Below are 26,729 nucleotides of genomic sequence, written 5' to 3' on the forward strand. Positions count from 1 at the left end.
GGGACTTGAGAAAGTGCCTTCTTTTTGTCCTTACGTTGTGTTGTTTTGAATTCTGAATTTGCAGTCATTGTTAGTAAGAACTAAGAACAACCCAGATCTCTGCATATATCCTGCAGTGGAAACCTGAAAATAAATGCCAAATTCCCCTCCCCTTGCAGTTCTGGGATAGCGCCACAGAGTCCACGAAAAGAAAAAGAAAGCAATATCCAAGTAATAAAAAGACCAAAACAAAATGAGAAAGAAAACAGTCAGTCTCTAAAGTGGCTGATTCTACTGACAGCTGGGGCAGGGGGCAAAGGGCTTGCATCTCCATAGCCCTCTTTTCGATTATAAATGTGTTTTCATGGGATGCAATTGTCATAAATATGGGCAAAGTAAAAGGCAGAGTTTGTTCACAGATTGCATAAGAGGCTTTCCAGATTCCCTCAGAGACACAGCTTGTGCCAGGAAAAAAAGGAAAATAAAGAGCAAACTGAACATTAACAAGAGCGATTACGTTTTTTACTTTAATCAAAACAGGACTGTGCTAATCAACAACGTGGACCTTCCTAAACTTTAGAGTGGTGAGTGAAAGTGGAGTATGGCTGAAAGGTGACTCACTGGCACCCCTTGTGGCTCAGGACCATACTTGCATGCTCTGTTAGAGGTAGCAAGAAAAGGAGCAAAAGATATGGAGTAATTTCACCAACTGGCTGCTCCATAAACGTCTCCGGTAGAGAGGCCGAGAAGACAAGAGGAACTTATTCTCTTTTCTTTTATGTAAATCATTACCACCAATGCTGAAAAACTCTTGTTGGCAATGTTCAAGCTGGGTCAGCCTTGTGGGCATAATGGAGATGGAATCAGTCAAAGAATAGCTCTCCTTCTTGGATAGGAAGCAAAATCTCTCTCTCTCTCTCCTTATATTTTACTCAAAATGATTACTCATGAAAGAAATGAGTTCTTTCATGGCCTTCCCATAGCCCTGGCTTTCTATGTAGCACTAATCCTAGTGAGCAAGCGGGTGGTTAGGAAATGGGTTGTCATTGTTATCACATTTGTAATATTGTTTCTTGTCAAGAAAGGAACAGAGCTAATTAAATTGTTTTAAATAGAAAAATGAACAGAGTGATTTAAATGAATTAAACTGATTTAACGAATCAGTTAAAACAAGTGTTTGACCCGGGCTAATCCTGTAGTGCAGCAATTCCTAAACCTTTTTGACTGGCAGCTCTCTTGACCTACTGGGTCATTGGACGCGGCTCCCCATTAGGGGTATAATCCTATTCATAGTATAGTATGGAGGGTTTTCATGAGGATTCCATGGCTATCCTGGCTGGTTTCCTTGGCTCCCCGGGGAATCGCAGCTCACAGTTTGAGAACCATTGCTGTAGTAGTGGGATATCCAAGCCTCACATAATGGATGGAGAAGGATTGTCTTGCTTCAGTGAGGCTAATTAGGATTCCTTTCCAGCTCGTCCCTCTCTGTTCCAAGATCGCATCTGAAAAACCATCCCTTCGTCACCTGCTCGCAAAGATATCCTGAAGTCTTTATTTCTAGTAGCATTGGGCAAGCAGATGGGCAGTGTGCAGCCCAGAGAGAGAACCAGGTGGCTTTACTCTCCAACAGTTGAGCCAGATTGAGGGAAGAAGACATATCTAGGCGTTTATATCAGGTACTGCTTTATATCAGGCATGGCATTGGTCTTCTAGGATCAACAAAGTCTTCAGTCCAGAGGGATTTGGAGCTCTCCTATTTCTTTGCTTTGAATTAAGAGGCTGAGTGTTGTTAATACAGTGTTCTTAATAAAGTGATGGTGGGATAGATGGGATAGGAAGGATGATCCACACACCCCACACACCCACACACACATATTTTAAGGACATTAAAAATATGTTTTGAAAGCTTGCTTTCTTAAAATTCTTAGAAAGCAGAGCAGGCATAAAGATGAAAAGTTGTATCAGTGAGGTCACAGACAATATCCAATAGGTGCCTGAGACACTTTGTAACAGCCATTGTATGGCCAGTAACCATCTCCTGTGCCTGCCCTTCATCTTGTGTGTCTTCCTAGCTCCTGGGATCTGTCTGCATGCTCACTGGGCTGTTCCCATAACAGGCTGGAAAAGTTGGACTCATAACAAAAGACCTTCAGCCTGCACTTGGCCAATGTTGTAAGATGCATGTCGGCTTCAAAGCTTCAAGCTATATTTATGCTACATCAATTAAGTTGCATCCAGTAGATGAGCCTCTCCCTAATGAGGAGAACGCCCTATGTTGGCATTTGTCCAGCCTATTATCTGTTGCACGTGGCTGATAAGATATTTTTAATGATGAGAACCCCAGCTGTAGTCAGATATATATCACTTTACTGTCAAGTGGTCCATGTTTTGCCAATTAGGACTGATTTCTTGATAAAACAGCTGGAGTAAACAACTAGTCTGCATAAAATGCTATATTTGGCCATTGCTTTGCCCCTGAGCCTTGCTGATGGATGCTAGAGGCTGCATTGCTCATGGGGTTGCTTTGAAATGCCTAGAAAAGCCCATGTACATTGATGCGCTTATACCTGAAGACACTGTAAGGTCACAATCTTGACTTGCCCATGGGCCGGCGCAAGGGACTTGCGCTGGCCCAGGAGGGTTGCAAATGTACTGTAAGGCATGTTTGTGCCTCCGCAAGAGTCAGCTGAGCCAGCGCATGGAAGTGCACCAGCCCACAGAGGCTGAATTCAGCTTCCACGCTGATGAAGGGAGCAAGCCTTGCATCAGCCAAGCTTGGCTTACACAAGGCTCTGTGGAAGGTGGGAGAGAGGCATTCTGGGGCAGGGGGAGGGCAGGCAGAGGGCAGCTCTGGGGGCAGGCAGGTGGGGAGTGGGAGGCAGGGCTAGGATCCAGCTGTTATGCCAGATCCTAGCCCCCGTACCTGAGCAGCACGGAGCAGCTTGAAGCAATCCACTCTCCTCGGACTTGCGTCACCTCAGGAGGTGGCACAAGTCCAAGGAGACTCATAGGGGCTGCAGTGGCTTACCTGAGGGTATGGGGAAAAGTTTCCCCTTACCTTCGGCTGAGCCACTTTGCATCCCTATTTTGCGCTAGATACAGCGCACGCCTCCTGGCTTGCCTGTTTCAGCGCAAGATAGGAATTGCGCTGCATGTCTTATAAAGATGCTTGTGTGCAATTCTTATGCTTAGTAGCTTAGTAACACTGCAAGTTTTGTGCCTGGAGTTGCCTCCAAATACTTAGAAGTGCTCCTGTAAGTTTTGTGCCTGGAAGTTCCTCTGTACATCTAAAGGTGCTCCTGTAAGTTGATGCACTTATGTTTTAAACGAACAAGGGCACAATCCTATCCTGCGCTGGAATAGGCAAGCCAAGAGGCTTGCGCTGTATCCAGTGCAGGATAGGGGCCAGAATCGACTCAGCCAGAGGCAAGGAGAAACTTTTCCCCTTTGGTGCCCTGGCCCTATGGGTCTCCTTGGACCCAAACCACCTCTGGAGGTGGCGCAAGCCCAAGGAGAGCGGAGGGCTTCAAGCTGCTCTGAACTCCCCGGGAATGGGGGTTGGGATCTGGCATAAGTGCCGGATCCCAGGTCCGCCTCCCGCTCCCCGCCTGCCCCCCAGAGGTGCCCACCGCCCACCGTTGCCCCACCCAGGAATGCCTCCCTCCTGCCTCCTCCCCACCTCCTCCCTGCCCACCCTGGAGCCTTGCATTGGCCCAGCTGGGCCGACCCAAGGCTTACCATGCAAGCCGCCATGGAGGCTGGATTCAGCCTCTGTGTGCCGGTGCAGCTTGCTCACAAGGAGTAGCAAACATGCTTCATGGCTTGTTTGTGGCCCAAGTGCAGCTTAGGATTGCACTGTAAAGCGCCTTGATGTCAGCCTTGGACTAGACTTGCTTCTTCCTCAGAACCCAAAAGAACCTCTAGCCCCAGGAAAAGTCTTGGGCTGGAACACACTTCCACAACTGCAGGAGATTTGTTTGCCAGGAACTGCATTTTCTGCCATGTATGAGAATAGCTTGCAAAATCAGAATTTATTGTATTACCCAATAGCCTTGGGGCATTACAATTAATGAAGGAGACCAATAGATAAAATACATAGACCAAAGGATATTTTGGCTAAAGGGAGACATCAGAAATTATATGATTAGTTCTCCTGTAGACAGTCTCCAGAACAGGAGACAATCACCATAGTGCCACGGTTGTTCACCAAACCATTCCCACAAATCCACACAGCCCCTCTTCAATTGCCATTTTTCCATTCTAGTCCTCTAATGCGACAGCTGGCACCTGGAGCCTTGTTTTCAAAATGTAATCTAGGCTGCAGCTTCAAGAGGCAAGGGGGCAGTTCAGGGGTAGTACCAGGGACAGTGAAGGGGAAAACTCAGCATTTGAGCAATATTACGCAGCCGGCAGAAGTTTCTTGATAAAGTCGACAATGTGAGAAGCCGGATGCACTGCATCGTATTCTGCGAAGAGGTGGCAAATATTCTCAGAATCTGCAGGGCTTTTGACAACGATACCAAAGATCCTGTGGCAAGAGACAGAGAGAGAAAAGATATCCTGAAGGGATTGGCTTTTGTGACATTTGTAATAAGGAAGAACTAACCTCAATAAGTGTGCAGAGAAAGTAGTGTGCATGTTCCTCTGCAGTTTAAACAGCTTGCCACATGCTGAGTTTGCATAGTTATTCTGCTTCTAGTAGTTGTTGGAAGATGCAAGAGCAGTGGAAGGTCTCTGTTCTTTGTCTTTTATTAAAACAAATTTTCCAAAGGAAACTTGGGCATAGGCTGGTACACCGGTGGGGAGACTAGAGCCTTCCCACCCTTGTTGTCAGCTTTCCTGCTGTCTGCCGCATCTCAAAAAAGACATAGTGGAAATGGAAAAGGAGCAAAAGAGAGCGACTAAGCTGATTACGGGGCTGGGGCACCTTCCTTATGAGGAAAGGCTACGGCGTTTGGGCCTCTTCAGCCTAGAAAAGAGACGCCTGAGGGGGACATGATTGAGACATACAAAATTATGCAGGGGGTGGACAGAGTGGATAGGGAGATGCTCATTACACTCTCACATAACACCAGAACCAGGGGACATCCACTAAAATTGAGTGTTGGGAGAGTTAGGACAGACAAAAGAAAATATTTCTTTACTCAGCGCGTGGTTGGTCTGTGGAACTCCTTGCCACAGGATGTGGTGCTGGCGTCTAGCCTAGACGCCTTTAAAAGGGGATTGGACAAGTTTCTGGAGGAAAAATCGATTACGGCGTACAAGCCATGATGTGTATGCGCAACCTCCTGATTTTAGAAATGGGCTATGTCAGAATGCCAGATGCAAGGGAGGGCACCAGGATGCAGGTCTCTTGTTATGTGGTGTGCTCCCTGGGGCATTTGGTGGGCTGCTGTGAGATACAGGAAGCTGGACTAGATGGGCCTATGGCCTGATCCAGTGGGGCTGTTCTTATGTTCTTATGCCAGGAGACAGGTAAGACAACGGGAGAGGAGGGAGGGGCGGGGAAAGGCAGGACAGGGGCGAGGAGGGAGCAAAACCGGGCAAGAGGTATGATGGGGCGAGGCTGCAGGAGGGGGTGGATTCAGCAGCGATGGCACACACCAGATCCTATCCCCCATTTTTGCTGCTTCCCCACTAACTTTCTCTCCTCCGACTTGCACTAGCAAAATTGCTCACTCAGGTTTGAGGAGACTCATTGCAGGTCAGGAGGCTTACACAGGGGTATGAGGATTTATATCCCCTCTCCCTGCTGAAACCTCCCAATTCCTCCCCCCCCCCCCAGCGCTGGATACAACATACCCAATTTTGGTGTGGTTGCACCAGCAGAGGGTTGGGGGGAAGGATAGGTTCAGGCTCTAAGTCCCACTAAAATCAATGGAATTTACTTTCAAGTAAACAGATTTAGGATTTGTGTATTGCGTGGCCATAGAGACACTTATGCAATATCTTTTTGTTGCTGGCTTTTTCCAGTAATGGATTCAACCCGTCCCGCACCCAGGGCAAAGATCCGCGATGGTGCTCCCCTGTGTGATACCGCCCCCCCCCCATACTAGTCCAACACACGAAGCCTCCAGGACCGACTGGGAAAGTGTTCTAAGGCTTCACCTTAGTCTAATACAGTACTTATGGAAAATTGGAAGTACTGTTTCCCGATCACATCAGGAGCCTCAAACGGCTTCCAATGCAGTCCTGGCATCGCGTGGACTCAGTGCCCAGGGCATTTGCCCCATTTGCTATGCTAGGTTCACCACTGGCTTTTTGTAAACCTTGGGTGCCAGTTGCACGACTGCCCTGAACAATACCTATCAATATACACCTCTATTTCATATTTTATTCTTTAAGTATTCCCAGAGGCCTCTATCACTCTTCCCAACCACATAGCTTACCTTGAAGTTTTGGAAAACTTTTGCCACCTTAAAAAAAAAAAAGATCAAAAGGGGGGAATTAAACTTCTCATACGCCAGCTCATGGAAATGACAACAACAACAACAACAACGTTACAGTAATGACAACAATGGTTTCATATCTGGGCAAATGAATCCGTCTTTTCAATAAACTCATCTTGTTTTAATTATTTCCTTATAAAGTTCACATTTATTAGAGCAAATAGCAGAGGGAGGGAGATGCAGATGTGCAGGAAGAGATCCCCAAGTTCAAGTTCCATCCTGATCTCAGGTTTTGGACATAGCCTTGCATATTTTAAAACTTGGTCCGCAACCTTGAAGTTGTGGTACTCCCTCTCCACTGAATTAAGAACTGATCATGACAATCTCTCCACAATGAATTAAGAATGGAATTCTCCCGATTGGCCTTCTGTTGGGGGCTTAAGAATTTTTTTATTCCAGCTTGCTTTTGCCCTTTAAAAATTATTAGACTGGCTGCCTTTATGGTTGTACTGTATTTTATTTATGTTTGATTGCATTGATGGTTTTACTGCTTTGAATTTTGATTGTCAGCTGTCTTGATTCTTTGATTGGCCCAACAGAAAAGCAGGATATAAATGTTTTAAAGCAAATAAATAAGCCTGGCAACTTGCATTTGAAAGCATGAATGTCTGCGTGCAGGGTCTTTCCCATCACTGCTGTTAGCATTTGAGATGCTCTCAGTTTTCCCAGTTCTGCAACTCCCAATGGTATTGCCCAGACAGGCATAGTGGAATTTTCTTCACTGAAGATTTCTAACAGGAACTGGGTAAATATGTTAAAAAGATGCTTTTTGTGTGTGTGTGTGCCTTCCTTATGTACAGTGGAGGGCTGAGCCTTCCAGGATAGCTTCCAGACCTGTTATTATACAGTTCTGTAATAATAAGACTCTGGGCCAAATCCTAACCAATCTTCCAGTGCTGGTGCAGCTGTGCCAATGGGGTGTAAACTGCATCCTGTGGTGGAAAGGCAGGCACAGAGGCCTCCTCAAGGTATGGGAACATTTGTTCTCTTACCTCGAGACTGCATTGTGTCTGCACCGGTGGTGGAAAGTTGGATAGGATCGGGCCCTCACTCCTGCTACCCACACAACTTGTGTGGCCCACCCAGGCAAGAGGGAGCCCACAACTGGCACTTGCTGAAGGCTCCTTCAAACTTGGAGTTATCCCTAGAATCAGCAATACAACTGGAGGTACCCTTCAGCTCCAGTGGCCAGGAATGAATGGGGAAACAGACCACTAAAATGGTGTAGCCTGGGGTGCAAAATTAGGCATGTGCATTGGAGGGTTAGTGACAGATAATTGCAGGTAGTCCATTAAAATGTATTGCAAGGCCTGTACCAAGGAACTCTTGGAACACTTACTTTCGATTTTCAGGATCCAAGTCACAAAAACTGATGGAAGCCAGTGGATAATGCCTCCTAAAAAATATCCTGTAGGGAGGAGGTCAACAGAATAAAGTTAAATCTCAGAGGATTAAAACAATCTTACATTTCACCACCAAAGATATCCAATAATAAAAACCATTGAGAGTGGAATCCAGAAGTGCCCTCACTTGCGCCGGCCCAGGAGGGTCACAAATATGCGGTATGTTTGCACCTCCTTAGGAGAAAGCTGGGCCAGTGCACAGAGGTGCGCTGGTCTGCAGAGGCTGACATAAGCCTCTCTCTCGGTGAGGCTTGCGTCTGCCCAGTTGGGCCGACGCAAACCTTCGGGGTGGGCGGGGAGGGTGTGGGGAGGAGGTGGGAGGGAGGCGTTCCTGGGTGGGTGGTGGGCAGCGAGTGGGAGGCAGGGCTGGGATCCCAACCCTTGTTCCTGGGGAATTCAGAGTGGCTTGAAGCTGCTCCGCATTTCTTGGATCTGTGCCACCTCAGGAGGTAGCGCAAGTCCGAGGAGACACATACGGGCAATGGCGCCTTACCCAAGGGTAAGGGGAAAAGGTTCCTCTTGTCTCTGGCTGAGCCACCTTGGGTCCCTATCCTGCGCTGGATACAGCGCAAGCCTCTTGGCTTGCCTGTTCCAGCGCGGGGTAGGACTGAGCCCTTAGTTTAATACAGATTTGCAGCATATACATAGTGCTGGGCAGCCCAATCCCAACTAACTCTCTGCACTGTACCAGTGACACCAATGTGGCTACAACTGTATAATGATGTGCGGGGGTCCTCAAGTGTGAGAACAGACGTGTTACAGCTACAGAATAATATCTCTACTTTTCAGTCTGTGAAGTGTTGGCAGGCAGGCCATCTTTCCCCTTCCAAACATTTCAGCAAAGCAGTCAGTGGTTGAAATGCCACCCAAATCAGCGCACTTACTTCCTCTGGATGTCCGTCAAGGTTATTCCTTGTTCAGTGACTTTGAAGTGGACAGCGGTGGGTGTGGGTGGAGTCTCCAGTTCAAAAGTGGATGACACGGCTTTCCGAACTGCTGCTTTGCCTGTGAGGGTCTCCATGGTCACAGAGCGCAGGTACAAGACATTGCATACTAGAAGACCAGGAGAAAGAGGAAAAAAATCAAAATCAGTGACCATTGGGGATTGCCATCATTTGCTGTTGGTGTAAGAATTAAAACAATGAAAATAAACGTCAACCAAAATATCCTCAACATTGCTGTGGAGGGAGAAAAGTTGGCCTGGCTGATATACGTACTTTAAAAGGCCCTAAGAAATTGAATAAAAATCTGTGCCCGCATTCACTCACCGGCAGTTGTCTTTGACACTGGAAGAGTGGCATCTGAGCCCACGCTAGGATTTTCATCTCCTCCTACGAAATCTGAAGCAAGAGAGTTATATTATGAAAGCACATCTGACTGAGGGCAACAACTCACACCGTGAATGCAACAAATTTGCAGAATTTAGGGCACAATCCTAACCAGGTCTACTCAGAAGTAAGTCCTGTTTTGTTCAATGGGGCTTACTCTCAGGAAAGTGTGGTTAGGATTGCAACCTTAGTGCCAGAACAGCAGAGCAAGGAAGCAACACATCTGATTCTACCATTTTAAAGCACAGGTATCTGCAACTGGTATACATTTTTTTTTTTAAAGTTAAACATTTTTACTTCAGGTCAAACCTTGAGAATCAGCAACCTTGAGACTACATTAACTTCTCTGTTAATGGTTGTTGGCAACTCTGCTTAGCTAGTATGAATGCTCATGAAACACAAAGCATTCCATTCCTCCTAGCACTGCAGTCATTTTCTGCTCAAGTTCTTAAGCGTACCTTGGCTGGGAATGACCAGTTTGCAGGGTAGTGCTAAAGGCATGATGGTGTGTTGATATACAAATGCTGAGAGACTTCCTGTAGTGGAGGAGAAGAGACAGAGGTACAATACATTTTCAGAACTTGAAGTATGACATTCTGCTGCATCAGACATATTTTCATGCAATTTGCCACTGATAAGAACTGTGCTAAATGCTTGATTTCAAAAGCCCTCTCATCCACCCTGAGCCTTACCTAGTGGTTGGTGTGTTGTATCTAGTATCTCAACCCAGAAGTAACTGGTAATGGTGTCATCGCCAGTTACTTCTGATGCTTTGAAAAGGTGGACCAAGTGAAGTGGTACAGCCGAGGACATAAATTGAGAAACACAGGCATAAGTTTAAACACATGAGTTTAAAAGGGAATTAGACATCTTCACAGAGGAGTAGTTTATTGGTGACTTTTGACCACAAACAAAATCTCCAGTTTTAGAGGCAGTATGCCTCTGAGAACCACTCCTGGCAGAATCTTGCTGGCCAGAATGCTGGACTAGTAGAATCTTTGGTCTGAACCAACAAGGCCGTTCTTCTTGTCGATAAAATGGAACGGTAATTCTAGAATGATTCCTATTCCTACATTATATAGAGAACTGCTGCCACCATACATGCATAAAAGGAAGTCACAACTTTTTAGAATGCGGAATTGAAACAAAAACTGGACAGATCTTCTTACCAAAATATGGCTCTTCATCGGCACCCTTCAGATGCACTCCTCTGGCAGACGACTCAATGAGAAAGTGCCTGATGAAATCACAACCATCCTCCCCTGCAGCAGAAATTAATTTGAAATGTAACTTTTCAAAAATAAATAATACCTCATGCCTGGATTTTTGCAAAGTTGAACATTGAATTGGCTTTAACAACTGGCTTCTTTCTCCTCTCCCATCTGACTCTGGTGCATTCAAAATATTTTTTTCTAAACAATTATGATAACAGTTGTTGAGCAGGGCTTTGTGTGTTCTTTGAAAAGAAAGGTAGTAGAAAAATATGTTTTAAAAAAGTAGTAGTAAATGTGTAACCTAAATTCCTTACTGGAACATGGAACCTTGGGTTAAAGAAGCGCTAATGCTTTTGGGTCTGTTGATGCTACACATTTTAAAACAGTTGAAGATGGAAAATTTGCTTGCAGTAATTCATTTCAGCTCAAGAAGGTGAACATGCATGAAGGAAATCATAATGACATCACGATACAGATGTGGGAAATGTAAACTAATAATAACAAAAAAATTACTGCCTCTCCTGAAAAGCACTGTGTCACCTCTCACATAAGTTCAAGGCCTGTTAATAAAATTTGCTTCAAGAAATGTTACAAAACTTTAAACTTTGCCCTGCTGTCTGTGGGATGTTAATTGAATTTAAAATGTAAGCAGTTGTTACCAAAGCCTTCAATATAACAAGAGGGTTTGCTGCAAAGCCTGGCATTCTTGACAACAGTGAAATCCAATGTCCATTCATCGCAACAATTTAAGTTGCCACTTAAGCAACATTTCTGCATGTGGCAGCCACAGGAAAAGCCTCAGCATAGGCTGACTTCCAGCCCCTTTGATCCACATAAAGAGATATGTGTGCAGCATGCATATACCATCATGGAATGAACTGAGCTTTTGGCATGCAAATCCAAGCCCTCCTAAATGTGAGTGAGTTGGTGTGCCAGAAGTTAGATCTATGCTGAATTATTCAGCCTGGTGACAGCTCAATCATAGAACGGACTTGGCTTGGTCAGATGCAACTGGAAATTGGCACTGGCTGAACATAGCAGCTGGCTTGAGATGAAATGCTTGAGAGGATATCAATCTACTGTTCAAAGGTTGTTTCTGTTCCATTCCACCCATTGCTACTACACAGCCTGTAGTTTGCTCCCAGAGTCAGAATTTCAGCCGAAGGAAGCAGGAGCAACCCTGAAGCCTTCCCTTGATTGTTCAACTCTGAGGTGGCTGCTGAAGTTTGATGCTGCCCCGTAACAGAGAACTTCAAAAAGGCGGGGATATGATCTACATTTGCTGGCTTCCTATTGTTCTTCCGCTGCCATTCTCAAAGAAAATGTGGACCCAAATGTGGTTCTTTTGTTACCACATTTCCTTCCCATTCACTCTTTCACTTCTTCACGTGCCAGGAATTCTCTTTTCCCCCATTGTTTCTTTCACTTCTCCTTCTGTAAAGGAATTTACAGCCCTAAACCTTAAGGCCCTAATTTCAGCCTAGGGAACGAGATGGGCCACCTTACTCTATGTGAGGCTGCCCATTCCAGGTTAATTTGGGAAGGCCTGATCTGGCTCCACAACCAGATTTTTCACCCAGATTGTAGATGAGGCCAGGCTGGCTCTTTCTGTTTCTGCTCATAGGTACTGTATAAAAAAAAAAAAAATCACCTGTTTCTTCCAGAACTGTAGCCTGGCTTGATGCTTTTATGCAGTTCAATGATAGTGCTACTGTCTCTAAGACTCTTTGCTTTTACTCTGTATTTGATTTTCCTAATTGCAATATACAGACAGGCTCACACTCACACACCCCTTTTGCGATGCACCAGCTTGAGCACTCTACACTGGAAAATGAATAATCACTTTTTTATTTTCCAGGAATTCCCAAACTATGTGCCATGATGGAAACACATGTGTGCTCTGAGACAAGTTCAATAACTGCTACAAATTCAAAGCCCCCACCTACAATGCTGGTCCCCTTCTGTGCATTAGATGTGATTGGATCATCATTTGATCACTCTGGATGCAGATGCTCAACAGAATTCCTCACCCTTGAAGGATGTTGCCTGTTGCAGCTCTGAATGAGTTAGCAACAATACAAAAGCCACAAATTAGGAAAACTATAGACTAACCAAAATGACAGAAAGTTTTGAGCAGCAAGCTCAAGGATTATTCTGCTCTGCCTTTCAGTCCTTCCCCTTTCCTTCTTGTGCCTCAGCTTGTGCCTCGCTGAAGTGGGTATTCAATGTCTGAATCGGCATGTATCTGAGTCTCTTTAGCTGAAGGGTCAATTACCTGTCCACCTAAGGAATTCTCAGTACCTGTTTTGTTGTTGAAGACTTTCATGGCCAAACCAAAACATCCACGGTAAGATGTGCTGTCCCGCATGATGAATGCACCAGGTGTTTCATCCATCAGTAGCTGGACCGCTATTTAAATATAATTTGGGGAAGGAGTTATGATAACAAAGAAGGGTGTCATTTAAGTAAGGAGAATAAACAGGATCTCCCAGGCTTTGAGAGAAATGATGTATTTGAACAAGAAGGCCTAAGGGAAAAACACAAAACACAACAAGCCCTTGTAACTTTCCTTCAACCCATATGATTATGGCTGCACTACACCAGCTTTTGAAACTGGAACCTAGGCACGGGCAAGTTCCCTCTTTATTTCATAGTAGGTTCCTGTGCTGGTATGAATATGCAGTCCATACACAAACTGGAGCACAGGAATTACTTTGAGTAAAGGCAGAACCACACTCTGCACATGAGCATATATCATGAAATGCAGGCCATCCAAAGGAATCCAATCACAAACATTTGAAACAGTATCAGCTGAGCAGAAAGAAACAAATGTGTCTTGAATTCCCAACAGGTTTCAAACACCAGTCACGCATGGGAAATATTGCTGCACAAAAAGGGCAGGGACTTTGTAAAGTGTTATGTATGTTTCTACTATCTTAACTTGGCAAGAGTGTGAAAATATGTCAGAGATAGAAGGTTGTACGCTGTTGAATGGGTGAGCCAATCCCGAGTTTTGTATTGAAAATATGTTGTGAATTAAAGATACTTTTTTCATCCATAAAGCTGGTCCTGTTGCAGCTTTCCCCCCCTGTAATAAAATCTTAATGGCTGCTGCTAGATTCAGGAAGGGATGAATTGCAGGGAAATGAATCCCATGATTGCCTCCAAACATTTAGGGCTGGGCTAGATGGATCATTGCTCTGATCCAGAAAGGCAATGTATTTATGCGATTAGATTTTCTAATAGCTGTCCCTTGCCTCTCCCTTGGCTTGCATGCCTGATTTTACCTTGGTCTCGTGTGATGCTAGGTTTGAACCAATATTTGGAAGTGTCCATTACAAACTTCATGGTTGGCTGGGCTTCTCTGAAACAGCCTGCAAAAGGGAAGAAAAAAAGTGGGAAGCTGACAATAGCTTTTTTTTTTTTTAAAGTAACTACAATGACAAGAGAAATTGATTTTTTCATTATGAAGTTGGGAGCTGGTCCAGCCCATCCATGGGCAATGCACTTAGGCAGAGATTGGTTGGGCCACCTCTGAGGCCACCACAGAGGCCACCTCTGCTTGCCTCCTCATCTCCTCCTCCTCCTATTCCCCTTCCTGGATTGGAAACAGAAGAGGGGATCAAAGGGGATGCTTTAGCCAGGGGTCTCCAAACTTTTCAGGACAAAGGTCACACTGTATATTTTACATTTTTTTTGCTGGTCGAAAAAAAAAATCAGTTTTATGAATGAATGAATGAATGAATGAATGAATGAGATAAGTTTTACTTGAATGTGTTTTTTAATGAGCATGATATGATTCAGAACAAAAGAGAAATGTGACAAAAACAATGTTGGGCTTAAACTGAGAAATTAGATCTAATAATTAAAAATGTCAAATATTAGCAAATTCTCTGACAAAAAAAAAGTTGCCAAGGGCCAGATAAAATCTTGTGGATGGCCAGATGTGGCTCCCAGGCCATAGTTTGGAGAACCCTGCTCTAGCCCACTACTCACTTCTCTTCTACATCTTCCCCTCCACCCCTTCTTTCTTTTCCAATCCAGAAGTGGGTGGAGGAGAAACTGGCACATCACCCGTTAAGGAGGGAGGAGGCATTTAGCATCCCACCTCAAGCACTGGGTGATCTTGGGGGGGCATGGTTGGGTGGTACTCTTAGAGAAAAAAAGATGACTGAAGTGGGATGAGATCAGGGTTTACCGACGCTGAATAGGGAGAGCGGATAGGGAAAAAGTATTTGCTTTCAAAATACAATAGCCCAGTACAATAGTAATCTCAAAATATAGTCGCCCAAAACAATAACTTGAAGTAGATAGGAAAGAAAAGATAATGCTTTTTCTCTTTAGCAATTGACGTTTTAGTTTTTCTCATTTATTAATCTTTGCTGTTTTATGCTGCTACTGATTTTATTGGATCATCTTTTATTTATTTTAGCTGACCATATTTATAATGATTGCTGTTAAGTCACCTTGGGCACCTCACTTTTGAGGCAGAAGAGGGGGAAGAGAAAGGTAGGATATGCATCTTTTAAATAAACAAATAAAATAAGCAAAAAGGAAGTTACTCTTACACGCAGCAGAAAATCAACCTTTGAAACTCATTGTCACAAGATTTTACAGTACCCGTTGGCATACATGAGGTTTAGGCTGTGATCCTATACACACGTAACTAGGAGTTAGTGCCCACTGAGATCAGTGTTACTTACTTCTGAGTAGGCATGCATAGGATTGTGCTATGGTTAAAAATAACATGAAGGATAGGTTTGCAAATGGGTGTTAGACACAAAGGCTAGACGTACAACCAGTGGCACCACTAGCAGGGTGGGGGTGGAGCAAAACCACACCAGGTGACCCATTGGGGGGGGGATGACACCAAAGGCTCCAGAGTTCTGGAGGCTTCTGCTGTACCAGCTGCAGCCAGAAAAGTGTCAGAAGCTTGGGTCTACCAGGCCTCTTGAGAGTCCAAGTCTACCCAACAGGAGGGAAGGGGAAAGATGGCTGGCTGGGCAGATTGGGCATAACCAAAGGATGAGCTACCTCACTGGGTGACACCAATGCTAGTGATGCACAACCCCCATACTCAGACAATACCTCTTGATCACAGCCATTAAAAAGAGATGGGAGCATGAGCTCTACGTCACTTGCCCAGACTTGTTCATTTGCTCACATACATTTTATTGGCAACAACCTGGGCATATAAAATAGCTTTGAAAGAAAGCTGGGGCTCCTGTTCACAGGGATGGAATGACTTACTATCCAAAGATGAAGAAGAGGAGAGTGAACTCTCAGAAGACGTCTTGTTGGAGCTGCTAATCCCAGAAAAGGTGCCAGAACTGGATGAGGACATCTTCTGTTTGAAAGAACCTGGCGGAGCCCTGGACTGCTTTGGAGAGTTCTCACTCTGTTCTGGACATCCGTTGATGAGCACAATAGGAATAGGGCATGTGGAGTTTGCATGGGGCAAAGGAGAGCCAATTGGGGTTTGTCCCTTCTGAAATGGTGGAGGTAGGGGAGAATTTCTTTTTTGGGAGTAGGTGAAACTGGGGTAATAGGAACCCGAGCTATGACAGTCAACGTAAGAGCTGCCGAGGGACCCAGCTGATGAATGGTTTCCCATTGGCCTGGCTTGAGAGGACTCAGGTTCATTGTTGGACCACGACTGGGTGTTGCTGCAAACAGAGACATGAAATACAGAAGCATTAAGGGAGACTAGTGCAACGACTATTATATAGCATCAAAAGGTATGCATGAGATGTTCTACAGCAGTGCTTCTCAAACTGGTCCACGGACTGATGCCCGTCTGCAACCCAGCTTCTGTGTGAGTTTCGGCTTATCAAGAAATCAGAGCTGTGAAGTCTCCCAATGGCCTTATTAATAAATGACACTCTCCCAAGCACACCTGTGGACCTTCTGTGGTCCACCAATGTGCCACGGCCTACAGGCTGAAAATTGCTGCCCTGGAGAGTCACTGCTAGTCAGTGTTGATAATATTGACCCAAATGGACCAATGACTTCATATAAGGCAGCTTTGTACATTGCCCCTTAAAGGATCCCTGCAGCTTATGGGCTCTCTCAGCAGAACATGTCAGAAGCCACAAGTGGATTCCTGGTCAGCAGCAGCATTACCTTCCAAGAATGTAACTGGTGTCCGATCCGGGGCTTGTTGAAAGCACAGATGCTTCACTGATGCGCTGCTGTATCTTCCCGTGCCATGATAACTTTGCAGCATTCTCAAAGCCGGGGGAAGTTGCCAGACGAGAAGGTGACCCATGTGCAGCAGAGTTCTTCTGATCTGGCTGTGGAATGGAGATGCTCTGGGACACCTGGATGCATGTTGGTGACTGCCTCCCTGTGGGCAGGAAATGCTGGTGGCGTCTACAATCACCACCACTCAAGGAGGTCACATGACCATTGGTGTTGCAGTGGTCTCCACGAACACCTCTGTGCAGAAACAAATGGCCGTGGTTTACAGGAGACATGGACAGTGGGGTGCCGATAGGACTTGTTGAACTTTGCCGTGACAACTCCTGGCACTTTGCTCTAGCAGGTGACATTTCAATGTATTTTATGTCTGGTAAGCAAAACAAAACAAAGAGAACAGAGGTTTGATATGGTTTAACCCTGTTTTCATAATATACTGTACTTTACTTTCTTTGCTACATTGAAGACCAGTACCTAATCATCCTAAGCATGCATACAGCACTTCAGTGTTCAGTATCATGCGATAGTCCTCAATCGCTCTCACAACAAAATCTTCAAATCACTTCCCTGTAAAATTGGCCAGTCACATTATCTCCATACTGCAGACTGGGGCTGGTGGGCACTGAACCTAAGAGAACAGTGGCTTATCTAAGACTACTTAATGGCAAAGGCATGAGATCTGAACATGGGACTTTATGGCTCACAGCTCAGTCTCTTAACCACTGTATTGGGATACAGCGTGGTACGGTGATTGGAGTATTAGAGCGGGATTGAAGATATGTGACTTCAAATTGACTCTCAGCTATGCAGCTAACTTGGGTGACTTTGGACCAATCACCCTCTCTCAGCCTACCCCACAGGGGTGTTGTGAGGAAGAAAGGGAGTAACCACTCTGAGCTCCTTGGATGATGGATGGGATTTAACATTGAGTAGTAATAATATATCTGCTCATGAATAGTTCTTTTAACTTGAATTGAGGGACTCTTTCACTTCTTTAGCCAAGCCAGTTCATAGAACTGCTTTTTAGTGACCAGAAAATTTTCACATAGAGGACTTACAGTCCAATTCTAAATAGGCCTTACGTGGCTTGAATTAATGTTCTGGGAGTGAAAGGTCCTTTACGGCTCTTGCAAAATGTGAAATGCCATACAGCACGGCCTGGCCTGGCCTGGCCAGTGGCCGGAGAAGGAGACTTGGTGCGGGTAAGTCAGTGTGGGAAGGAAAGAGAGGGGTGGGTGGAAGGGGGCATGGAAGGTGAAGAACAGAGAGGAGACTGGGCTGCCCAAGTGGTTTGTATTCAGTCTGCAAATGGAGAAGCAACATGAGCTGGGAAATACAAATAATTTCATTTCTTACATTCACACATGGTAAAACTGTGCAAGAGGGGATCAAATGTATTGCTTACTGTTACGTTTGAAGACAGTTCAAGCCCTTGGGTGGCAAGATTATTCTTTTATTTTTAACAACTGTGGAATACTGGAGGAGTGAGACTTGTTTGGGACTGGCTTGGCTTTGGATGCCAAAGCAAATTCTTTTGAGGCAATAAAAATTTGCCTCTGAACTCTAAACTGGAGAAACTTCTCATTCCCTTTTTTCAATTCAGCCCAACACCAACAATTGAGGACTGAAGGGACCATCCATGTAGCCATACCCAATGTGCCTAGATGCCTGAATCTAGATGCCTAGATCTAGACATCTAGATGCCTAGATGTTACCTGTCAGGCTTAATTTGAGACAGCCCTGGAACCCGTTCTCAGTGCTAGAGCTAAGCCTTGAAATACGAGCCTTGAAATACGAGGGGGGGGGCATATGTAGATTGCAAAGTGCATTTGTCTCAACACTAAGACCAACATGTGACAAGCTTTCCACTCAGAAAGTATTTCCATGTTGGAATTAATGCATGTGACAATCACGCACTTGGAGGAACACCACAGATAATTATCGTTTTCCAGGTCAAATGCAGCAATTCCCTCCCCATGTGTGCAATCATAATATACAGCAATCTATGGCAGAGACCTTAGCTCAGGGAAGATCACATGCTTTCTGTGCACTAGGTACCAGTTTCAATCCTTGGCATCTTGAGTTAAAGAGGCCTTTCAGATAGCAGTGCTGGGGACCTCTGGCTTAGAGACACTGCTGACCCACTGCCAGACTCAGCAGATAGTATATGAGCCAAGATAAGCCAATAGACAGTACGAGGCAATAATATATGACCTAACCCAGGATGCACATTAAGTCCTACACAGATATGCTTGGGATTAAGGGGCACAAGGCTGAGGTCAAAAGGCATCACTTCCAGAGTGGTTTGCCTCCTACATTGTCTAAAGAAATTTACCTACTATCCTTTCCCTAATCTGAAAGGTCTGCAGAAATGTTGGCTAGGTAGACTAGACTCAGTGATAATCATAGAGCCCATTTCTTGTTGGCACCTGTAGGAGAGGGTGGGGTACAGTTTTTATCTCTTCCCACAAGGGCCCTGCCTGTACCTGACTCCAGATGAAAAACATCTGGATCCTCCCAAGAAATACATCAGCAGCAAGCAAAAGGAGCTTGTGCAAGGCCACACCTCAGTGCTGCTTGGCTCCAGGAAGGCAGTGATCTCACACTGAGCTTTTCCTATACATGTCATACAGATAATCCCATGTATTCATATGGATTTTGTAAAGGGCCCTTTACGCATCACCACAGCATTGCATAGGGTTTCTATAGGTGCTCTAAGACCACATTGCTGTCCCAGAGAACGGTGGTTTATTTTTGAACTGGGCCTAACACATTTGTCCAGTTTGAAAATGGAGGTACAGAAATCCTGCATTCAAAAGCTCCACTTGACAGCTTTGCCAAATTATTCAAGGAAGGCTTCCAGTTTAAATCCTCTCCCCCATAAAGTAATTCCTTCCTGGGTAAAGCCAAATGGATTGTAATTTAACAAGTATAATCTGCACTGCAGATGTAAGATTTCCAGATGTTTTGAAAGGAGGGAAGAGGGAGAGCCCGCTTTCTTTTTAAAACATGGAACCTTTGGAAAAGATAACACATTTACAGGATATCGTCCAAAGCCATTTGCATTCCTACAAGGTAAATCACTTTTGTTGTCCCCATATTAGTGGGGGAGAGAGGAATGTGGATGGTGAGAGAACCGTGGTTTGCTAATGCAAATGCATGGGGAAAAAATCAGTTTAAAAATGATGCTGGCTGCAATTTTTATATAAATGGAGGTGTGGCAGGAAGGAGAGGGGTGTTGCACGCCCTCCATAAACAATGCTACGTTCATGTGTTTTGCACTCAGAAATCTGCACCCAAGTACAAAAATCTGACATAGTGATGTGAGTCATGCTCTTCTGTGATGCCCAAAGGCACTGGCATGATATGATCATTGATGGGGAACAACAAGCCCTAATGGACATTTGGCTGTTCAAAGTACCTGGAATAAGCTGTTCAAAGTCACCTGCCAGAGTGGAGGCTAAAGCTAGTCTTGTCCGGGCAGAGGTGCAGGCTGAGAGCTGGAAAGCAGCAGATACTGAGGAACGGGAAGAGGGTTGATGTTCAGTGGCTCGGGTACTGCCTTTTTTTCTTGCTTTCAGGCCACTCACAATATCTCTACATTTATTTTTTTATTGCATTATTACAAAGATACCATAGTCTCTAGTATTCACTCCTCTAAGAAAGTCATTCTGAAACTTACCACTGCCGTGGTGCCCTTTGTCCACGGTACCCTGTCACAGCGGCACCATCACGTGACATTTCATGCGATCATGCAAGAATCTCATGGAACCACTGCTCTAAGGGAATCTCACTCTTTAGGTGCTGCCTTTAACTTTGGAGGAGAAGGAGGAGGGGGTTGCACCAAACAGTATCACAGATGATGTACCACATTTGCTAATTTGGTTGCATTTCTATGTGTTCTCATGTGATAGTGTGCCCCAAAGAAATTATATTAATGTTGTGGTGGGACCCTCTCTCTATGGATTCACCCCACAGCATTGTGGTAATACTGAAAGGCCTGTGACCACTGTTGGAAGAGGAGAAAGGTGCAGTAACCCTGCATAAACATCCTGCACCTAAAGGGGGAAATATACAGTAGATAGTTGGAGGGGCCATGAAGGGTTTCTTGATTTTTCTTTCCTGTAAGTCTCTTTTAGTATGCAGATTGCTATTCTCAGGCTTCCTTCCTCCCCCCCCCCCCCCACAGAACAGGCTCTCTGCCTCTCTCATTCTCATATCCAATTATGTATTTTCTTTAATAAAGTTTTTTTTTTTCCTTTCTTTATAACCACAAGCCTGGCAATGCCCTTTTTAACAGTGGCCACCCAATGCACACTATGTACAACAGCTGTGCAAACAACCATATGGGTGGACCTCATGGATGGCATGAAAGGGGATGTCACCTGATGCCACCCTGGGTCAACTTCTGCTGGGGTGCAGTAAAAAAAAAAAAAACAATAACAAAAAAAAACAACACCTTAGCATGCTCTGTCCTGCAATTTTCCCAAACCAGGAAGTTCAGGACATGGTCCCTATTTAAAGGGATCGTGCAAATGAAGAAGCTCCTACATTCATATGGTTCCTCAATATGGACTAGAAGACTTTCAGAAGTACCTTCCTCAGTTACTGTATCCACAATAACTAGATCAAATTTAGTCTTATCTAGACTTAGGTCTATTGTTAGTATTTTAGTTCGTCTATTAATTTAGTTTAGTCTATTAATTGTTAGTATTTTATGTTGCTATGTTGTTAAGTGTCTATGTTAGGATGTTCAGTTGTATACTATGAATGTATCCTACGATGAGAATCATGAGAGGGACAAAAAAGCAAAATGTGTAAAAGAGTATCCGGGGTCTCCCCACAGAATAAACATAATCGTTTCTCACGAGGAACTCGCATGAAACGACCATAATGAACAGCTGAGGGAAATATGTTGAGTCTAGCGAGCATGAAGGCTCTCTTCAGTCTAGGATTAGTGAGGTGAAAAAAATATTTATCTAGAATCCTGGATTTCTAATTTTCCCCCTCAGGTATCACCCCTTCCCCAGTTGTTGGAAGACTCTATTGCTCCCTTGACGTATTCAGTGGCTAGTTTCCTGGCCTATATATTACAAAAAACGCCGGACTTTAGTTCTATAAAATCTTCTTTAAAATTTTTGTAGTCACCTTTTTCCATCTAACACCTGTTTTATTGAAAGGATAAGGTTGTCCCTTCTGGCTCCTTTTCTTTCTAGATCCTATTTCTTTTTTTCTTTATTTAGTTTTCCTGAACTAGTCTAGTGGATAACGGTTGTATTGTTCCACTTTGTTGTCAGTTGTTTGCTGTAATATTTATAATGCCAATAAAGGTTAACTAACTAACTACTATGAATGTATTGTTATTTTTATGCTGGTCGGTGACCGTAATAAAACTGAACTGATGGTTCCTTTAAATAAAATAAGAAGTCTCACACTTCCTGGTTTGACAAAACCATACAATGGAGCACGGTCCGGAAGTGGATCGATGCATTTCCAGGGGACTGGGGGGAGGTGGTAGCAGAAGTGGGATGAAGGAAATCTGGAATCTGCTGCCCTTCGCGCCTACACCATTTACTGTTGATGCAAGCTGTGTCAACTTGTGTCATGGCTGAGCCAGCTCTGGTGGGGCTGTCCGCATAAGTCTTTCCCATGAAATTCTCAACAAGGTCTTAGCCTTAGTCTTAGGGAAAATGCATGCAACTGACTCCGTCCCATCCACATGGCTGCAATGGCTTCAATGTGACTGCCACGCCATGAGAAAAATCCACATAGGAACGGTTCCTGTGACAGCACAACATGTAAACAACTGGAATATCTGAATTAATAGCCCAGATGCTCTCTTTCCTAGCTGAACTTAATTGTGTTTGGGGAAATTAATGTGGAATCTTCGTCACACGTGCATTCCACGACCCCAAATGCCACTCCAAACCTTCTTAACAGTGGTGGCATGCAAACCTGTGCTTGCGATGAATAATCCAGGCAATCCATTCACGATCGAGGATCTGGAGAACCTTCCTTATGATGAAATAGGAAATTAATGCTTGTAACTTTTTAGCTAAGGAAAAAGAGATGACTGATAGACGTTTACAAAACTATGAATGGTGTGGACATAGAGACTTCTATCCCACTTGTGTAATGCTATGGTTCAGAATCATCAATGAAGTTGCTTGGGGGAAGGTTCTTTCCTCTGAAGTACCATTGTGTGGAGAAAGTACTTGCTCACATAATTGCTGAATTCAGCACCACAGGATGTGCTGATGGACACTGTGTCAGATGGTGTTGAAATTTTAAAAGTGTGAGTTCTATCCTCCATATATTAATCTATCAGCAGCTATTAGTCATGATTAGACAAGGGAGGGCTGTTTTTTGTGGTAACTCTTGCTTGCCGGAAGCTTCTGAATGTGCATTTTGGCTCTTTAGTCATATCCTGGACAATAGCTCTCATACTGCTGGGCTGAATTATGCAACCTGGGTGTCTTGAGCAAGGCCACGTGCATTCTAAAGATACCCAAGAAATCTTATGCTAAAGGCTGAAACACTATTGCTATGTTTCCATTTCAGATGATAAGACTGAGACAGAACATCTACAGTATGGGAAATTTTTTTTACACTAACCTAAAAGGAATGTGTGGGGTGGAGAGTTGTAAATTATCAAGGCTTTTGAGTTTCCTGACAAGCCTGGTTACTTCAGTTCATGAAGATAAATCTAAAGGGGGCAGCGGGGGAGGAATTGTTAATCCGTATTGCCTTTGATAATCATCACATCACATGAAACACTCGCTGAGGCATCACCTAGTTTTTAGAATTAGTAAGCAGACTTGTCGGAACAAGTCCCCCACCAAGTCCATTGGCAAAGCACACACACAAATGGTTACATTTAATTGGCCCATCTAAATATCTGCCATTGAGAAAAATCAATCAGGTATGGTGGAACAATCACATGGAGATGTGATAAAAATCCCCCAAACTGGAACAACGTAACAGTAGATGCATCTCAGGCCCAGCCCTTAAAAGCAGTAGATGAGGTGATAGACCTTGTCTGAACTGTGCCGATTGAGATTGCTGGTGTGGACCTGCTTGATACGTAGAATGCTTTGCAAATGCAAACAAGTCAGGCTTTCTATGTGCAAGATTATTGGTCCCAGGAATATAAGACTTATCTTTCAATACCTTATCTAATTCTGCATTCTATATCCCCAGCCAAATAGGAGTTTACAAGCATGACATGCCTCCGATAATGGCCTTCCCTTCTTCGTCCCCAGTATTCAGAGGTACATCATATCTATACATGGAAGTTCCATTTGGCTGTCCTGGCCAATAGCCGCCATTTATACACTGGATCTCCAAGTTACAGACATCCAAGTTACAGATGACTGTGTTGGGGCTTTTGTGCAGGCTCCATATGCCTGTTGCAGTATACTACGCACATTCTGACTTCCGTACAGACCTCTGGAACAGAACTGGTGTGTAAGAAGGGCACTAGCAGCCCAATCCTATCCTGGGCCAGCCTGTACAGTGCAGGGCCACTGATGCAGTGACAGCAGCATCCTGCAGGTTGGTTGGGGATCAAGCTGGTCGGGAAAAATAAGTAAAGAAAAATTGTATTTACCTCCTTGGCTATTGCCTGGTTCCCTATGGGACTCCTCAGAGCTACACCAGCTCTTTTGCAGGCATAATCCTGAGGAGCCTTCTGGGGGCATCTCTGGGCCAGGATGGAGGTTTCAGGTATGGTGGGCGCCACTACGGCTGAGATCTGCCCCCATTCTACTCTGATCTTTCCCCATCCTGCCCCCACTGCCAACAAAACCATGTTGGTGGCCGACCTGCAGGGCACTGTCAGTGGCATAAAGCCTTTTGGGTTTTGCACCAGCGGCAGTGCTCCACAGGCTCGCAGAGAGCTGTGGCTCACCAAGGAGCCACAAAACCAGCCAGGGGAGCCATGGAATCCTTGTGAATAATCCACCACCCTATACAATATATAGGATTATAACCTTGGTGCTTTCCCTACCACTGCTTATTATGCAAGCTGTGTTGCATAGCTGGGCTGGCCCTGCCCTCAGGCACATGTCCTCCCCACAGCCTGTACCAGTAAATTGCAGGGACTCTGCATACCTTATTGCTTACCTCTCTTCTGCCTATCACATCACCATCTCTTAGTTCCTTCAGGAATGGTCTCCACAAGTGTATCGGCCATGCGCCAAATTCAAAAGGCAAAAGCACATGGAAATACATTCCTGATGCTTGCCCACAACTGTGAAATGGCTTCCCTTGGGGGCTCACTGAAGATCAAACTTTAAAGATGGTTCTGTCTGGAATTGCTGTTGGGTCCTCAAGCTTAAGTTTTTAATGGAAAATGAGCACTTGGGCAAGGTTTCACTTGGGCAAGGTTTCACTTGGCCCAGTTTTTATTCGGAGAATTTAATTGGGTATTTTCTATACAATCAACGATCCATCCTGAATCTATGAATGTAGGGGAAACTAGCAGGGCAAAATAGTATTCCATCACTGCCCCTCATTTATCCACCTCTCCTCTCTTGGCACTATACTGCGTGGAGACCCAGGGGACTGGAAATGAAACATGCAGATTCAGGTCTGTATGTACTCTACACTGAAAACAAATATCAAAATTCTGCAACTGGTATAAATTATAAGATTAAGCTCATCTGCACATCTGGGTTTATTTTGCATTGTTTGCTTGGCTTGTGGAAACCAGGGAAAATGGGTGGGGGGGCAAGGTGGTCCAGGAACCCAACTCCATTCCTACTGCAAGTCCTGCCTAAGCCCTTCTCTGGCACTTCAGGTTTCATTACGCACTCCCCGCCCATATCTTTTCATACCTGTATTTTTTGCAATCTTAAGGACTGAAAACTTGTTTGGTAAAAGAAAAATTCTGAGATTTTTTTTTTTCAGTATGTTGAACTCTGTATCTACTAGCATGTCTTTCATTAAATCACATCTGTTTTCCCTGGTGACCGTCATGTGCCATTTCACTTTTCAAGTGCTTGTATATATCTTGTATATAAGATAATACAATTCTGTGGGCAAGTCATTTTCCATTTAGGAAGCTCTTTGATGTAAGGTTATACAGATGTATTTTTTTTTTTAACCTGGCAGATGACAAATTCACCATGACAACTTTTGGGAAGGGATTTTTGTGGGGGTGAGAACCAGTCTTCTGATTGCTCCCACATGCAAGTATTTAAGGATCCAGGAGAGAGTTCTGAGAACTCTGAGAAGTAGCTGCATGTCTGGTCTGACATACACAAATCTTGTCCCCAAGGGGCAACCCATGACAACTTTGCCATTGACTCTACAGATTGAACCCTTTGATCCGATCAATTCTCCATCTTACCTGGTGATTCTGAGGCCTGCTTCATGTTGCTTGGTGGAATAGCTTGGGCAGGACTCTGACTTTGAGCTGGCTTCACTTGGAGTGGCTGGAAAGTGGGGTCGATTTCCAAGATCAGATTGTTCAAATTCTCAATGGATATATCCAAAGTAGGAGAGACTGGACAGACATAATTGCTTGTGCTAGTTGGGTCTTCTTGCAGACATTTATCTCCCATAGTTGGAGATGTCAGAGACACGACCTCTGTGTTAGGCTTACAAGAGTCATAGATTTCTGTCTTGGGTAATGAGCGTCCTCCAGTTTGGGGCAATGAGTTCGATCTGTTCCAACCTTCCATTGAGTAATAAAAATACTGTTCTGGCAAAGTGTGACAAGATGAGCACCCACTAGGGTGAAAACAGGCATGTTCTTCTGGGGATGAAACACAGATAGTCTGTCCAACTTGTAAGACGTGGTTTGGGATGACCTTTGACATCCTTTGGTTATAAAATCTTCAAGAGCTATTTATGCTCTCAGCTTTTGCTCGTTTAAGATTCTGGCAGAGCCTGTAAACTTCTTAGAGGGTCTGCTTCATCAAAGGGAAAGACCCATGTAGGTGGAACCTTCAAACACAGGAGAAAAGGTTATGAGTATTTTGATCAGGAATCTCCTTTAGCTTCAGCTGGTAACAGATGACAAAAGGTGGGGAAGGGAAGGAACTTACATTTTTAATGGTAGGATTACAATCTTGACAGTAGAACAGAACAGGAGGACTAGAATTTTATGTGAATGAGTCTTAGGAAAAGGGCAGGCATCTCATTCCTGTTATT

The 26,729-nt window shown here is 44.5% G+C and overlaps 1 protein-coding gene across 1 annotated transcript; it reads right to left on the reverse strand.

Moving 5' to 3' along the window:
- Positions 1 to 4,377: 4,377 nt before the first annotated feature.
- Positions 4,378 to 26,395, reverse strand: TNS4 (tensin 4). Its single transcript, XM_066629253.1, has 12 exons — positions 25,924 to 26,395; positions 16,497 to 16,941; positions 15,624 to 16,039; positions 13,661 to 13,747; positions 12,675 to 12,782; positions 10,329 to 10,421; positions 9,618 to 9,695; positions 9,100 to 9,171; positions 8,716 to 8,884; positions 7,768 to 7,836; positions 6,369 to 6,395; positions 4,378 to 4,507 (listed from the first exon to the last, which is right to left on the reverse strand). The coding sequence occupies exons 1-12, from the start codon at positions 26,393 to 26,395 to the stop codon at positions 4,378 to 4,380; spliced, it is 2,166 nt and encodes a 721-aa protein (XP_066485350.1).
- Positions 26,396 to 26,729: the final 334 nt, after the last annotated feature.

This window comes from Tiliqua scincoides, chromosome 5, assembly GCF_035046505.1.
Source record: "Tiliqua scincoides isolate rTilSci1 chromosome 5, rTilSci1.hap2, whole genome shotgun sequence".
In the NCBI taxonomy this organism is placed as follows: Eukaryota; Metazoa; Chordata; class Lepidosauria; order Squamata; family Scincidae; genus Tiliqua; species Tiliqua scincoides.